The sequence below is a fragment of the Bos indicus genome, chromosome 28 (genome assembly GCF_029378745.1).
Source record: "Bos indicus isolate NIAB-ARS_2022 breed Sahiwal x Tharparkar chromosome 28, NIAB-ARS_B.indTharparkar_mat_pri_1.0, whole genome shotgun sequence".
Taxonomy (NCBI): Eukaryota; Metazoa; Chordata; class Mammalia; order Artiodactyla; family Bovidae; genus Bos; species Bos indicus.
This window is the reverse complement of record NC_091787.1, coordinates 39,303,340-39,317,096: the sequence shown is the minus strand read 5'-3', so window position 1 is coordinate 39,317,096 and position 13,757 is coordinate 39,303,340. Positions and strand designations below refer to the sequence as shown.

The 13,757-nt window shown below is 52.6% G+C and overlaps 1 protein-coding gene and 1 long non-coding RNA gene across 4 annotated transcripts; one reads left to right on the top strand and one right to left on the bottom strand.

Moving 5' to 3' along the window:
- Positions 1–403: 403 nt before the first annotated feature.
- RGR (retinal G protein coupled receptor) lies at positions 404–11,215 on the bottom strand. 3 transcript variants are annotated; one of them, XM_070782351.1, is made up of 7 exons: positions 10,923–11,215; positions 9,108–9,214; positions 7,968–8,089; positions 6,329–6,482; positions 4,446–4,563; positions 1,533–1,646; positions 404–1,054 (listed from the first exon to the last, which is right to left on the bottom strand). In XM_070782351.1, exons 1-7 carry the CDS (start codon positions 11,076–11,078, stop codon positions 923–925), a joined length of 903 nt encoding a protein of 300 aa, XP_070638452.1. In that variant the 5' UTR covers positions 11,079–11,215; the 3' UTR covers positions 404–922. The 3 variants fall into 3 exon arrangements, with proteins under 3 accessions (XP_070638452.1, XP_019809834.2, XP_070638453.1); XM_019954275.2 differs by having other exon boundaries at positions 9,108–9,264; positions 10,923–11,058; XM_070782352.1 differs by lacking the exons at positions 9,108–9,214; positions 10,923–11,215 and adding an exon at positions 8,851–9,091.
- Positions 4,388–6,713, top strand: LOC139180441 (uncharacterized). Its single transcript, XR_011564711.1, has 2 exons — positions 4,388–4,678; positions 6,107–6,713. It is a non-coding gene; the product is annotated as an uncharacterized lncRNA (long non-coding RNA).
- Positions 11,216–13,757: the final 2,542 nt, after the last annotated feature.

The window sequence follows — 13,757 nt, the reverse complement described above, 5'->3', positions numbered from 1 at the left end:
CATGGGAGGTACAGAGGTGCGTCCGGGAGTGGGGGCCCCAGCACGAGTGTCTCAGACTCAGATGCCACGGGCTCCGGAGGGAGCACACGAGCTGCAGCTGGCGGGCGAGCACATGCCCTGGGCGGAGGGCAGAGCCACTCTGTGCCCCAAACCGTCACTGTGGAGCCTCCTGCAGGCTGGTTGGGCCTCACCTCCAGGTGCCTGAAGTTCTAAACAAATTGTCCTAATTTTTTTAATGTTGGCAACTAAGCAACGTGCAGCCAGCTGTCTTAACTGGAGGGTGGTGACGGCGACTCTTGATGAGCACTTCATATGTGCCTGGTAAGGTGCTGGGCCCTTCTGCATGGTCAAGTCACAATTTCTGTCGTCATGCCTCACAAATTGGAAACACACGCCCAAGAAGTGGAAGTCACCTGTACGAGATCACGATTTAATAAGAGGTGTTTGAACACTGGCAGCCTGGGCTGAGCTCCCACAACCAGACCTGGGGCTCTCACCCTTTCTATGTAGGTCTCTGAATCCTAAGAGCTGTACCAATGAGCAGCAGCTTCTATGTGTATATGAATATATGCTACCAAGTTCAAGCTTCACGACAGACCCAAAGTCCGTATTAACATCCTTACGTTAGGGGCCAGGAAGCTGAGTCAGAGAGTGTGACTTTTCCAAGGTCTCTCAGCCTCTATGTGGAGAGCTATGGCCAACACAGGTCCGTGTGGCTCAAGAGTCCGGGCTCATTCCATGTAGTCTGGTTTTTCTCTGAATCCCCTGTGTCCAGCCTTGGACCAGGCTCAAAGGGCCATCGGGGATGAAGGGTGAGTGTCTGGAGCTTGGCTCCTGAGGCTGCTGGACAGGATTCCCCAGGCAGGGGCTCAGTCCAGGAAGGCCAGGGTGGGCCTGGGTCTGGGAAGCCCCCCAGAGAGGCTCACTGCTCTCGGCTGTGCTCTCTCCTCTGTGGCGAGAGGCATTGCCAGATTCCCCTGTGCACCATCTCGCTGCCCAGGGCATAGTTCATGGCGTTGACTGTGGGTACTGCCTTGGCAATGAGAGCGGGCACCTGTTGTGACGGAGAAATCCAGGAAAGAAGTTTCAGAGCCGCTGCTCCTCTCCCTGGTCCCAGTGGGTGACCACCATCCCCCCGCCAACCCAACGTTCCCCCCACCCCGCCCTGCCTCAGCTGCCAAGCATCTGCCCTTGGCTTGACTCCACAGCCGCTAAGCCTTCTCTGACTAGTGGCCGGATGGTGCGTGGAATCTTGCTCCTCCCCAGACACCACTCTCAGTCCCTGGACCCAGAGTGCGTGCATCACCATCTGGCTGGCTGTCCCTGTCATCTCACGTGAGGCCTGGGCAATGTCAAGCAGTGGCCCCACGTGACCAGGGGGACAAGCAAATACCCGGTGAGTTACGAGCGTTCAGAGGAAAAGAGGAAGAGCAAGCCTATCATGGAGGCTATAAAGCCAGAGAGAGAGAGATGGGGAGAAACAGGGGTGCACAGATGGGGAGAGGGCACTGGAGTGCTGGAGGTGTCTGTACCATCTGCAGCTTGGGGGAGATGGAGGTTGCATCCGCGATGGTGGCATACAGATACAGGAGAGCGTAGGGGCCCCAGCCGAGCAGCAGCGTCCTGGCTGGCAGGACGGTGTTCACCTGCGGAGACATGGGTGAAGGAGGGTGGCATCACAGTTGGTGGGAATGTAAGCTGATACAGCCACTATGGAGAACAGGATGAAGATTTCTTTAAAAACTAGGGATAAAACCACCATGTGACCCACAATTCCACACCAGGGCACAAACCCCAAGGAAACTACAATTCTAAGAGACACATGTACCCCAGTGTTCGCTGAAGCACTATTTACAATTGCCAGGACACGGAAGCAACCTAGATGCTTAATGACAGATGAATGGATTAAGAAGTTGTGGTACATATATACAATGAAATATTACTCAGCCATAAAAAGGAGTGGATTTGAGTCAGTTCCAGTGAAGTAGATAAAGCCTGTTATGCAGAGTTAAGTAAGTCAGAAAAAAAAAAAATAACCTATATTAATGCATATATGTGGAGTCTAGAAAAATGGTACCAATGAATCGATGTGCGGGGCAGAAATAGACATGCAGACATAGGGAACAGCCTTGTGGGCGCAGCAGGGGAAGGAAAGGGTGGGAAGAGTGGAGAGAGTAGCATTGAAACATACACAGTGCCATATGTACAACATAACTTGCGGGGGCGGGGGTTGCTATATAACACGGGGAGCTCAACCTGGAGCTCTGGGACAACTTAGAGGGGTGTGATGGGGTAGGGTGTGGGAGGGAGGTTCAAGAGGTGGGGACATGTGTATACTTATGGCTGATTCACGTTGTATGGCAGAAACCACACAACACTGTAAAGCAATTATCCTCTAATTTTTTTTTTTTTTTAAAGGAGGGCAGCATTGGCAGCCCTATGAGGTCCCAGGACCAGCTTGGCAGGGCTGTGGGAAGGTGCTGAGCCTGTGGAGGAAACTGGGACCGGCTGAATCTCTCTTCTGTTTAAGATGCTTGACCCTAGGCCTCTCATGCAAGCTTTCTTGATCTCAGTGACCTTGTCCAAAAAGTGGCCTGATAATGCCTGACTTGCCTGGAGGCAGCGACTGGAGTACAGGATTCGCTTCCTTCTCCGTCTGTTCTCTAAGAAACCCGGGGCTGCGTGAGTGTAGCTGTGTGTATAAAGGTCCCCAGGCTGAGCTGCCCTCACAACTCTGTCCCAGAACTACCTTGCAACCAGCTCCTGCATTCACTGGCTGCTCAACCTGTCCTGGGGTCAAAGCGGTCGCTTTCCACCCTGTGAGAGACTCAACCAACCAGGCAGCGGGCGACGTGGTACCACAAGTGGCCACAGGAGGGCGCACGATTTCCGTACTATTTTCAGAATGGAATTTGCAAAATCACGATTCGCCACATACACTCAGCGGAGAAGGCAATGGCACCCCACTCCAGTACTCTTGCCTGGAAAATCCCATGGATGGAGGAGCCTGGTAGGCTGTAGTCCATGGGGTCGCTAAGAGTCGGACACGACTGAGCGACTTCCCTTTCACTTTTCACTTTCATGCATTGGAAAAGGAAATGGCAACCCACTCCAGTGTTCTTGCCTGGAGAATCCCAGGGACGGGGGAGCCTGGTGGGCTGCCGTCTATGGGGTCGCACAGAGTCAGACACGACTGAAGCGACTTGGCAGCAGCACATACACTCAGAGGTTAAAATTCTGACGCTAAAAATCAGTGCCTATTCTCTAAGCGACCATGTCGCCCTTTAACAAAGAAGGTAACTTAAGCTCGCATCTGAGGTCCCTGGGACAGTGCGTGGCGACCCCTGCTGATGCTAGTGAGACGGATGGTTTAAAGTCAACTGGGAAAAATGAGAAAATCCGTGTGGCCGCCTTGTCTGCTGGCCCATTGAACCTCCAATGAACGTGGCGGCTTTGAGCACCCAGGCAGGGGTAGGAGCGGGCGCCTCCTGGAGGCAGGCAACTGTGGAGGCGGTGATGAACAGGAAAACACCCGGACAGCCTTCGCCCTCCTTCTGTGACCAGGAAACCCTAGGTCCACAGCTACAATTAACTGGTACAGCGTTTTTCCAATTCACAAGGGGAAAAAATGTGGCAGATGAAGTGTTTCAACAAAGAGGGTGCTTCTTTCATGCACTAGGATTGCCCACTTGAGTGACAGAGCCCCAGACCTGGGTTTGATCCAATGCTGCTGCTACCAATGGCGCCGCTTTTGACCAGTTGCTTAGCTAATAACCCCTTTCAGTCTCAATTTTCTAATCTGTGACATAGGGACAATAAAGCCTTCCTTCCTCAGAGCGTGGGTGCAAAACTGAAATGATATAATGCACATAAAGTTGCATTAGTACCTGAGCTTTTTTAGCTTGTTTTCGTTTTTTGAATCTTTAGAGCTATGACTCATCTGCTAGAGACTGTTCAGGTAATAAAAAAAAAAAAAATCCGGTAAGAGGATATTAATGCAGAAATTGAGCACTGGCCAGGAGGGCTTATTTTGAATCATTGTTTCTCTTGGACAAATGTGCGTGCAGGTGTGATTTTACTCTGTGGTAACAGTCTGTGCCTGCGGTTAGATGAAACATCCTGAAGCCATTTAAAATGCACGGGGTTTTGTGCCAATCTTCGTATCCTCGGGAAGAAGCAAGGGTAACAGGAAGGGTGACGTCCTCCGGCCACCCTGCCTCTCAGTATTTGGGGTCTGGGTAAACCTGGGCAGCTCTGCTGCTTCCTCCCACGTCTTGGCGATCTCCAGCAACGGGAGGGGAGGGTGTGTTTCTGCCCTCACACCCCATGCTCTGCATACAAAGCTAGATTTCTCTCCTGATCATTGAAAACACAGAGAACCCCTGATTGCAATCGCATTGTTCATGTTCCCTGGTGTTTCTCCTCCTCTCGGAGCCGATCCTTACCGGGGGACGGCTGGTCTTCCCGAGTTTCTGCTCCATGAGCCGATAGGACACGACTGTGATGAAGAGGGGCAGGAGGAAGTTGAAAAAGGCCATGGTGAAAAGGAAGCTGGTGAAGTTTCTGCAGGCAGAGGGGATGGAGAAGTCAAGAATTGCCTCTCAGAGATGATCAGTTGCCCAAGAAGGCCCATCAGACTCGGGCTAGACAGTCAGATGCAGGGAACTCCTCCCATCAGGTGAGTATTCAGACTATGGGTGCTCCCGGGTCCCAGCTGAACTCTCCTGGGAACCAGGAGCTATGAGGTCCTCCTAGAACCTGCCTTTAGGCCAAGGAGCTGGGACAAAGAATAGTCCGGCTTCGATTTGCTGCTGGGCAGTTCAGGGAAGCTCAGCCCTTCTCTCTGTATGTACCCCAAACACGGAGAACGGGGCCATTTGTTTGGGAAATGTGTTTAGCAAATGGAGATGTCAGTTGACCAGGAGGAAAGATCATTCACAGGAAAGTCCTGTGGATGAGACTGGACACTGTATCAGTGGAGAAATCACTGAAGGGACCAGAGAAGAACCAGGGGTCCCAGGGAGTGGTCATGGGGAGGCACAGGGCTGACCAGGAGCAGGTGGGAGTCACAGGCAGGCAGACTGACATTCTGTGCAGCAGAGACCACATCTGGCTGCTGTCCACTAAGGAGGGGTGGGAGGGAGGGCTGCCAGAGGAGCTGGACACCAGCGGGGGAGATACCTGCAGGGAACTCCCTGGAGGACATTAGACCAGCCCCTGCGTTCTCCAGTGGGTTTGACCTGAGAAGCCTGTCATCAAGGCAGATGCATTAGGAATAAACATGAGTAGGAACTTCCCTGGCAGTTCACTGCATAAGAAGCCACCTTGCAATGCAGGGGATGTGAGTTCAATTCCTGATCCAGGCACTAAGATCGCACATGCCATGGGGCAACTAAGCCTGTGTGCCACAATGAAAGATCCTGTTGCAACTAAAACACGACACAGCCAAATAAATAAATGAGTGAACATGAATAAACATGTCAAGCAGATGAATGCGGTGTGCCTGCCTCTAGCAGAAGCAAGGTCGGGGCTGGAGCCATGTGGTCCCTCCCCGAGGCAGCCCCTAGAGGGAGCCCTGGACTCCCCAGAGCCCAGTGGGCCTGGCGGTACTGGAGGAGTGCTTCCTGATGGGGGCGCCACCACGCATTTACTGCTGTCTCTCCAGGGCCTGGCCCACAGCAAATGCTCAGAGAATCCAGAGAACTGTTCTCAGTGCCAAAGAGGTCCCTCCCAATGCAAAGATCTTAACATTCTTTGACACTATAGAACCAAGGATATGGCTCCCTGTAGGAGTCAATAAATCAGAGCTGGGATCTGACTGTGCTGAAGGTGGCAAAGGGGTCATGGGGCTCAGTGACTGTTATAACCAACACAGGAGATCAGCATTGTTATAACTAACGCAGCTCCCTGGACAGGACCTCTTCTGGGGCCCACCTCTGCACCCCAACTTGCGTAACATTCCCATCCCTTGGCCAGTCTTCAGAATGGGCTTTCCTTAGTCCCGCTGTCAACTTGTACATGGGGATCATGGCTAAGGAGCTGAGACTGTCTGGCAGATGTTGGCACATCCCCATTTGGGTTTTCAGCTGACACTTTTGTCCTACAGGCTCAAAGCCCAGATTCCCATGGAAAGAAGCCTCGAAGCTGCTGCCCACACCTCACCTGTCCCCCCTGGAATAGTCCAGAGTGCATCAAAGCCCAGATTCCCATGGAAAGAAGCCTCGAAGCTGCTGCCCACACCTCACCTGTCCCCCCTGGAATAGTCCAGAGTGCATCAAAGCCCAGATTCCCATGGAAAGAAGCCTCGAAGCTGCTGCCCACACCTCACCTGTCCCCCCTGGAATAGTCCAGAGTGCAGCAGGTCCCGAGCGGCTCATAGTCATAGTGGCCCCAGCCCAGGAGGGGCAGTGCTGCCCAGAAGGCAGAAGACAGCCATACGAAGAACACCAGGGAGACGGCCGTGTTCCAATCCAGTCGGCTGCCTGCGTGGGACACAGGAGGAGGATGGTGGAGGGGAGGCGGTAGCTTGGCAGAGTGAAAACACAATGGGCTTGGTGGTCATGCGGAATGTCCTTCAATGCTGGCGCTGATGCTTAACAGAGCAGTGCCTCAGGCAAGTTAAGTTTCTCTGAGCCTCAGTTTTCTTCTTCATAAACTGGGAATGATAATCCTTGCCTCTGACAATTGTTATGAAGAATAAAAGAGACAATGGATGTGGAAGTCTCCTAGAGACACTCTGTACCATCTTCTTTAGAGAAGAGAGGGAAAGAGGGAGAGAAAGAGGGAGATGGCAGAGAGACAGGTGTGCGTGCAGGTGTGAGTGATGATCTGCGGGAAGTGTGGGGACAGGGCTGGGCTAGAAGCAGTGGAAGAGGAGCTCCAAGGTCAGGGGAGGCAGGCAGGAGTCAGCATTAGCGGAGAACAAAGGCGCTTGTGTTTTTGGCCCTGGACAGAAGCATGTGACACTGTGGAGGGCAGTGAGCCGAGTGTCCACGGGGCAGATCTGCAGTTCCAAAGGACTGATGCTCATGGCTCAAGGCCATGTTAGCTGTGAACCTGAGTAACCTCTGTGCCGGGGAATTAGGACTCAGAGCCCAGGGGACAAATGGGAGGCTCCCTCTGAGGCATCCAGGCCACCACAATCCCAGCTTGGTTCCTGTAGCCCTGTGACTCAGGGCAAGCTACTTGACTTCTCTGAACCTGTGTTTCCCAGTCTGCAAGCTGGGGGTTTGAGTGAGGGGTGACTGAGCCACAGCCCCCAAAGAATGCTTGTTTCTGCCATGGTGAGTGAGATTCTACATGGTCTATGGGTGAATGTGTTTCTTACCTTTATGTGTATTAAAATTATGACATTAACTTTGTGATTTCACAGATACTTTTTAGAGTGAGACTAAAGCAGTTGTTTAAATTTTAAAAAATGAGTCACTTAAGAAAAGCATCAGGTAAATAACAGAGCAGGTGGTACACTTATATGTCTAATCATGAAGAGGGAATTTGACAATACAGCTTGGGAAGTCTTGAACTAGACTCCTTTTCATGAAGCCTTTGCATGGCAGAGGTTCCATGGAAGTATGAGGTGCAAAGGCACACGCCCAGTCTGTCTCACACACACCACCTCTCTGCTGCCTCCCAACAGTGCCTGTCTTCAAGCGCAATTTCTGTATCCAGAATCCCATTTGAGTTTCCAAATAAAAGTGTGACGTTGGTTACAAAACTCATCCGTGCAGAGGAGGAGACCAAGGTTCACAGAGGACCCCTGACTTGCCTGAGGCCACAGTGAGGGGCACAGAGAACCTTCCAGCAGGTGCCTCAACATCTCTCCTGCGCTCTCCCGCCCTCCTCCCTTTCTTGGGGGCCCACACCCCACACTCAGGCACATTTACACCCACCCGCACTTCCCTGAACTGGGAAATGCAGAGCAGACCTTCGCTCTGCCCACCCTCAGTACGGGGAGCCCAGAGACCTACGGGTGCAGAAGTGGTGATAGCGCCCCCAGGCGACGGCTGCGCTGCTGCAGATGCTGGCCAGTGCCGTGACAAAGCCCTGGAAGCCGTGAGCCTGGCAGCCTTCCGAGCCGTAGGGCCAGCGCCTGTGGGAGACACGGGGTGCCCGTGACCCCTCCCCCTCGCCCCGTCCCCCTCCCTCACCCGCTTGTCAGCAGCTTGGAGGGCACCTTCGGCTCCTTAGAAAAGGGCGTTAGTATCTGTTTTGCTATGAGGAAACTGAGGCCTTAGGGATCGAGCCGCTGGGGTGAAGGGGCACCTTGGTTGGATCAAAGAGTCTCCCTGGTAATCGGGTGCCTATGTCACAGGAAATGGAGCAGCATGATGCGCCGAGAGTTCGCGCCTGAGGCTCAGAGAGGAAAGGTACGGAGCCAGTGTCACAAAGCACAGGAAGGCAAAGTCAGAGGGTAGACCCCAGGCCTCCCAGCTTCCGGCCCCACAGGTCAGGCAGGGCGGAAGCTTCAGTTGCCCGTCCCCCACCCTGGGAAGGAGCAGAGGACAACAGCGCAAGGAATCCTCACTGATTCAGACCCTACAGTCAGCCCTGAGCCTTCGTACACAGAGGCAGGGCGAGGGCGGGGGGGCTCTAGCTTCCACAGGAATGATCCATCTGCTTAAGAAAACAATCCTATAAACACCTTCTTAGACCGCATTGGAAGACCCCGGTCACGTAAGGTCTTACACACTTGTCAAAAGCCTGTTTGCTTTCACAAATACTTATCTAAGGCTTCCTAGGTGCCAAGCATTGTTTTAAATTATTTACAAATAATATTTCCAACAACCGTATGAGTTGGGTAATAATACATAATTTACAGAGAAATAGAAATAACGAAGTCAGGATTCCAACCTAGGCAGCCTGGTTGCAGGGCTCAGGCTCTTAGTCCCCACAGTCAGCCAGCTCTGATGGTCAGGTCCAAGGAACGCCTGTATTCCAGAAATCAGCTGTGGTTCTGCAGGCATGGTCTGGAATTCCGATTTACTCTGGTTTGGTCTGCCTGCCCTCTCCCCTATAGCTTTCTACAGGTAGGAAGCATGTCTCTGGCCTGCTTCCCAGTGCCCTGAGGTCAGGCCCCAGAGCCCAGGGACTAGGGTGGGGGCAGGTACCGGAGGAGGCTGGACGTGGCTGCAACGAGGGCGTTCAGGCTGATTCCACTGTCGGCCAGCGCCAAGCTCAACACCAGCAGGTGGCTGGGGGTCCGCAGCTCTGGGGTCTTGCAGAAAGAGAGGATGGTCAGGATGTTTAGGCTGAGGCCAGAAAGAGCTGAAAAGAAGGGGAGAGCTGGCACCGGAGCTGCGAGGCCCTCCTGGGGTCAGAATGAGGGCCCACGGAATGGATAGGCCCTCTACAACCCCCCACCCCCTCACACTTAGCAGCCATCTCCCTGCAGCTCATCAAGTGCCTATGAGGCAGGCTGGCCCTCAGATACTGAAAGCCATGAAATGTACACCCTGCCCTCTACTAATGCACAGTCTGATAGAGAGATAGACGAGGAAGAAAATCAGCCAAGTGCAGCACGGTCTGTGCCAGCGCGATCCCCGTTATGGACAGCAACTGCGCACCTATCACGCGCCCGGCTGAGCACTTTACACGGATCCTCCCACTCAGTCTTCACCTGGACACCGTCCTCCCGACTTGCCACGGAGACGCCAAGGCTCAGAGGTGTTGGCCTAAGTACACCACTAGTAAGGGGCAGGGCTGGGACTTGAACTCAGCTTTTTCAAATTTCACAATGCCCTTTCCAAGGGCTCTGGAACAATGTTAGGGAGAAGCTCAGAAAGGAGGGGGCGATAGAACTGGGAGCTTCCGGGACGCCAGGCAGGGGCGCCCAGTGGCAGACAGAGCCAGCCGTGAGTCTCAGCTTTGTCACTCATTGACGGCCCCTTTAGGCTCCTGAATCTCAGCTTCTCCCACGTGAAGTGAGAGATTGGGGAGGATCCTGCCTTCAAACCGTGAGCATTCACAGGGAGGACAGGGTGTGGAAGAGCATTCTAGAAAGAGGGACCAGCACGTGCAAAAACATAAAGCTGTAAACTTTCAAGGCACGTTTGAGGACCTAGAGGGATGCTAGACTGCAGGGTTCCCAGAGGAGAGGAAAGGGGGTTGAGGCCGCCACCGATGGGGTCCAGGGCCTCAGGGCCAGCCTGGTGGTGGCTGCTCCCTCCCCACTGTCAATTCTCAAATGTGTTGATTTTGTCTCTGAACCTGCTTTGAACAAAGGCTACATCCCCCTCTGCCCTAGACTTGGGCTCACCCAACTCTAGGGTCTATTGGTCCAGCCCTGTCCTCAGTGAGCATCTTAGGGATTTTGGGTTGCAGCTCGCATCTCATGGACCCAGGTTGCCCTTAGGGCAGAAGTGCTTAGGGCTGAGGGCAAGAAGATGGTGAAAGCAATGTGGGGCTGCAAGGGAGTGAATGAACTTGAATATTGGGTTTGTCTAGGTGGGCACTTTATACCTTGATCACATCTAGCCTTCACCACCACCCATTTGGAATGTCAGGGAGCTGAGGGTCAGAGAGCTTAGGTGTCTTGGTTTCAGTGACTCAGACAGCAAGTGTCAGAGCTGACTGTCTTCACAGCCTACCAGGGGCCTGATCTTACATGAGATTCTAAGCAGGATTTCCAGGGAGTGGATTCAACTTTCTCCTGACAGCAGGGACATGAAAAGGCCTGGTTCTTGGTCATGCCCTGGGCAGACATCCCCTTCTCAAAATTCCTCCTTCCCTGTCCCACGCCCGGCTTCTCTCTCTTGGCTCCCAGGCTGCAAGCTGCAGCCCTCAGGTACAGCCATCAGAAGACCCTATGGGTTTAAGCACAGAGGAGTATGGTTTGGGAACGTCTCCTTGCCAGCTTTGCAGCTGTGACCTGCATTCTGGGGGCCTGCTGAGTTCCGCTCCACCCCAGATCCTGCCTGGCTCACCTTCCACCAGCAGCACCGTCCCCACGGCCAGCACCTCCAGCTCCCCGAAGCCAGTGGGCAGGGTCCCAGACTCTGCCATTCTCTCTGCCTTTCTCCCAGCTGACCCAGCTCTTCTCTGGCTGCCTCAACCCAGGCTCCTCCATTATAAAGGGCCATTCCACGTGCTGGCACATGCAGGGTATTACGCTAGACATTGGGTTCTTTTTTTGCTGCCCCCTCGCCCTCCAAATCATCTTCTTGGCCCAGACAGAAGGAACCCATTCATCAGTTAGACAGTGTAGCCTTTGTGAAGCCAGCACGGAGTCTGGCCTCATTCATTTCAGCTCCATCGGATTAAGGACCCAGAATCCAAATGGTGTATAGCCGAAAGCTGAATTAGAAAAGAGTTGCATAACGAGGGCCAGGATGAGGAGCAGAAGCGGGGATCTGAGCTGCAGCCAAGCCTGAGAACGGGTCAGGAGCCAGGCTCTTCCGTGTTCTGAGGTGCTGACAAGCTGAGCACCCGTGTGCATGTGTGTACACGTGTATGTGTATCCACCGGAGCTCATATGTATGCTCATATGCCCTGGGGGAAGAAAGATGGTTGGAAGTCATTTGCTGTCATGGAAAGAGCTCCAACTGGGACTAGAGACTGCTTCTGGTGCCTGTGTCCCTGGGGCGGACCCTCTGGGGTCATCTCAGTCGTCTCTTTTGCACAGTAAGCGTCTCCCACCACCCTCCCCACTCCTCTCCACCCACCCCGGCCTGTGTAAGTCCTGGTCAGAAGAATACATCATGGATGTAGCCTTTGGGGCTTCGTTTCCTGCGTCCCATTAACCTATGTGTCCACTGACCTATGCAAGCATAAACATCTCCCAAGGCACTGGCTTGAGACAGAAAGTGGCCCACGACCCACTAAGAACTTTGCCTTCTATAAATGAGGTCCTGGTATAAGGTACACACTGGCTTATAGTGACATTTACATTAAGAAACACTGACTCTGGGGGGTCCCTGGTGGCCCAGAGGTTAGGACTCTGAGCTTTCGCTGCTAAGGCCCGGGTTCAATCCCTGGTTAAAAACTAAGACCCTACAAGCTGTGCAGCGCAGCCAAAAAAAGAAAGGAAGAAGAAAACACTCATCCAGAGCAACTTAACTCATTTTCCTGTAAAGAAACCAAGGTCCAGAGTGCTGCTATTAATATTACTGAATCCAAAATTGGGTTCACCCAATGCAGAAACCGAAACGTCAGTATGGCGTAGGGAAAAGTTTAGTGCAGGGCCGTGCAGGAAGGAGTGGCTCCTGCCCCAAACACCCAAACTGCCCAAAAAGCTTCAGCAAAGCATTTTTAAAGGCAAGGTGAAAAGGGGGTGTGGTTGGTTGTTGCAAATTTCTTGGTGTCAGAATCCTTTGTTCTTACAGCTGTTCCTCCAAAAGACAAATGTTACTGTCTTTATACAACTTTTCATCTCTATACACACGGAAATGTGTTAAACCCTTAGAGGTCAGAGCCTTGAGAACTGGCTATCCTGTGTATTTCAAGCTATAAGCAACATTTTTTTTTTGTTTGTTTTCTGCATTGCATGGCTCAGCTCCCCCTATTCAGGGTTTGAACTGAGACTATAGCAGTGAAAGCCTGGAATCTTAACCACCAGGCTACCAGGGATTCCCCTCTAGGCAGAATTCTTAAAGCCAAAGCAAAAGAAGAACAAAGGTTAAAGTAAAAGAAACAGACCCATTACAAGTATGGAGTCAGGCTTGCTCTTCCCTATGACGCCAGCAATACAGCTAATGTTTACTGAGCGCTCGCCCAGGGCCTGGTACTGTGTAAATGATCTTACGATGATGCCTGCAACATCTCCAAGAATTAGATACCATCCTCCTTTTAGTGTCATGCGAGGAAACTGAGGCTCAGTGCAGTTAAGAATTGGCCTGAAGTCATACACCGATTCACAGATGGAGCTGGAACAGAAGCCCAATCTCCTACCCCTACAGCTCCCTGTCAAGCAGTTCATTTTATTCTGGAAGTGTTCATTCCCCATGTCCTTCCTCTTGTTGATCCTCACTTGTATCCAAGCCTAACAACACTACGTCTTTCTGGAAGCCTTCCTTGATAACCCTGTTACCACAGAATCCTCCCTGCCCTTCCTGATTTCTATCTTGCATTACTGTAACCAGAAGCACAAGTCAGATTTTTTTTTTTTTCATGCCTGCAAGATCACAAAAGACTTCAGGGGAGAAGAGAAAGCAGGACAGGGCCAGGAATCAAGGGTACAGTTTGGGTAGGCAAAAGAGAGAAGGAAAGGCATCCCCAACAGAAGAAAAGCCAGAGATGTGGGAATGGGCAGGGCTGGCTTTTTGGTTTAGGGAGGAGGAGTTACAGGTGGAAAACACTGAGAAAATCATATTGGCTGAACTGGAAGAGAGGAAGGAATGGGAACCAGCAGTGCCTGGAAGCCAATGCTGTCACAACAGGCACAGACCTTCTGTGTGTGTACTGGGGCCCCAGCTATCTGCCTTGGTCACACCTCACTGATGGAGGCCTGTCTAGGCCCATGGGCAAGGGGGCTGAGGAGCCTTCTGGAAAAGCCATCAGAGCCAGGTAGGGCATGCCTGGCCAGAGAGCAAAGCCTTGGAGTCAAATGTGAAGAATGGATGAGTGAAAGGCGCTGTTGATGGTGGGATGAGGTTGAGGGTGGGATGAGGCCAATCAGTAGAAATCGACAGATCCTTCTCTAAGAGCTCTGGGGGGTCCTGCTCTGGGACCCTCCTCGGAGAGAGAAAACTAGAGGTGAGGGGCGCTTGCTGCCCTCAGGCCGAGACACCTCGTGCTTTGCCATTGGTGGTAATGCCCATAAG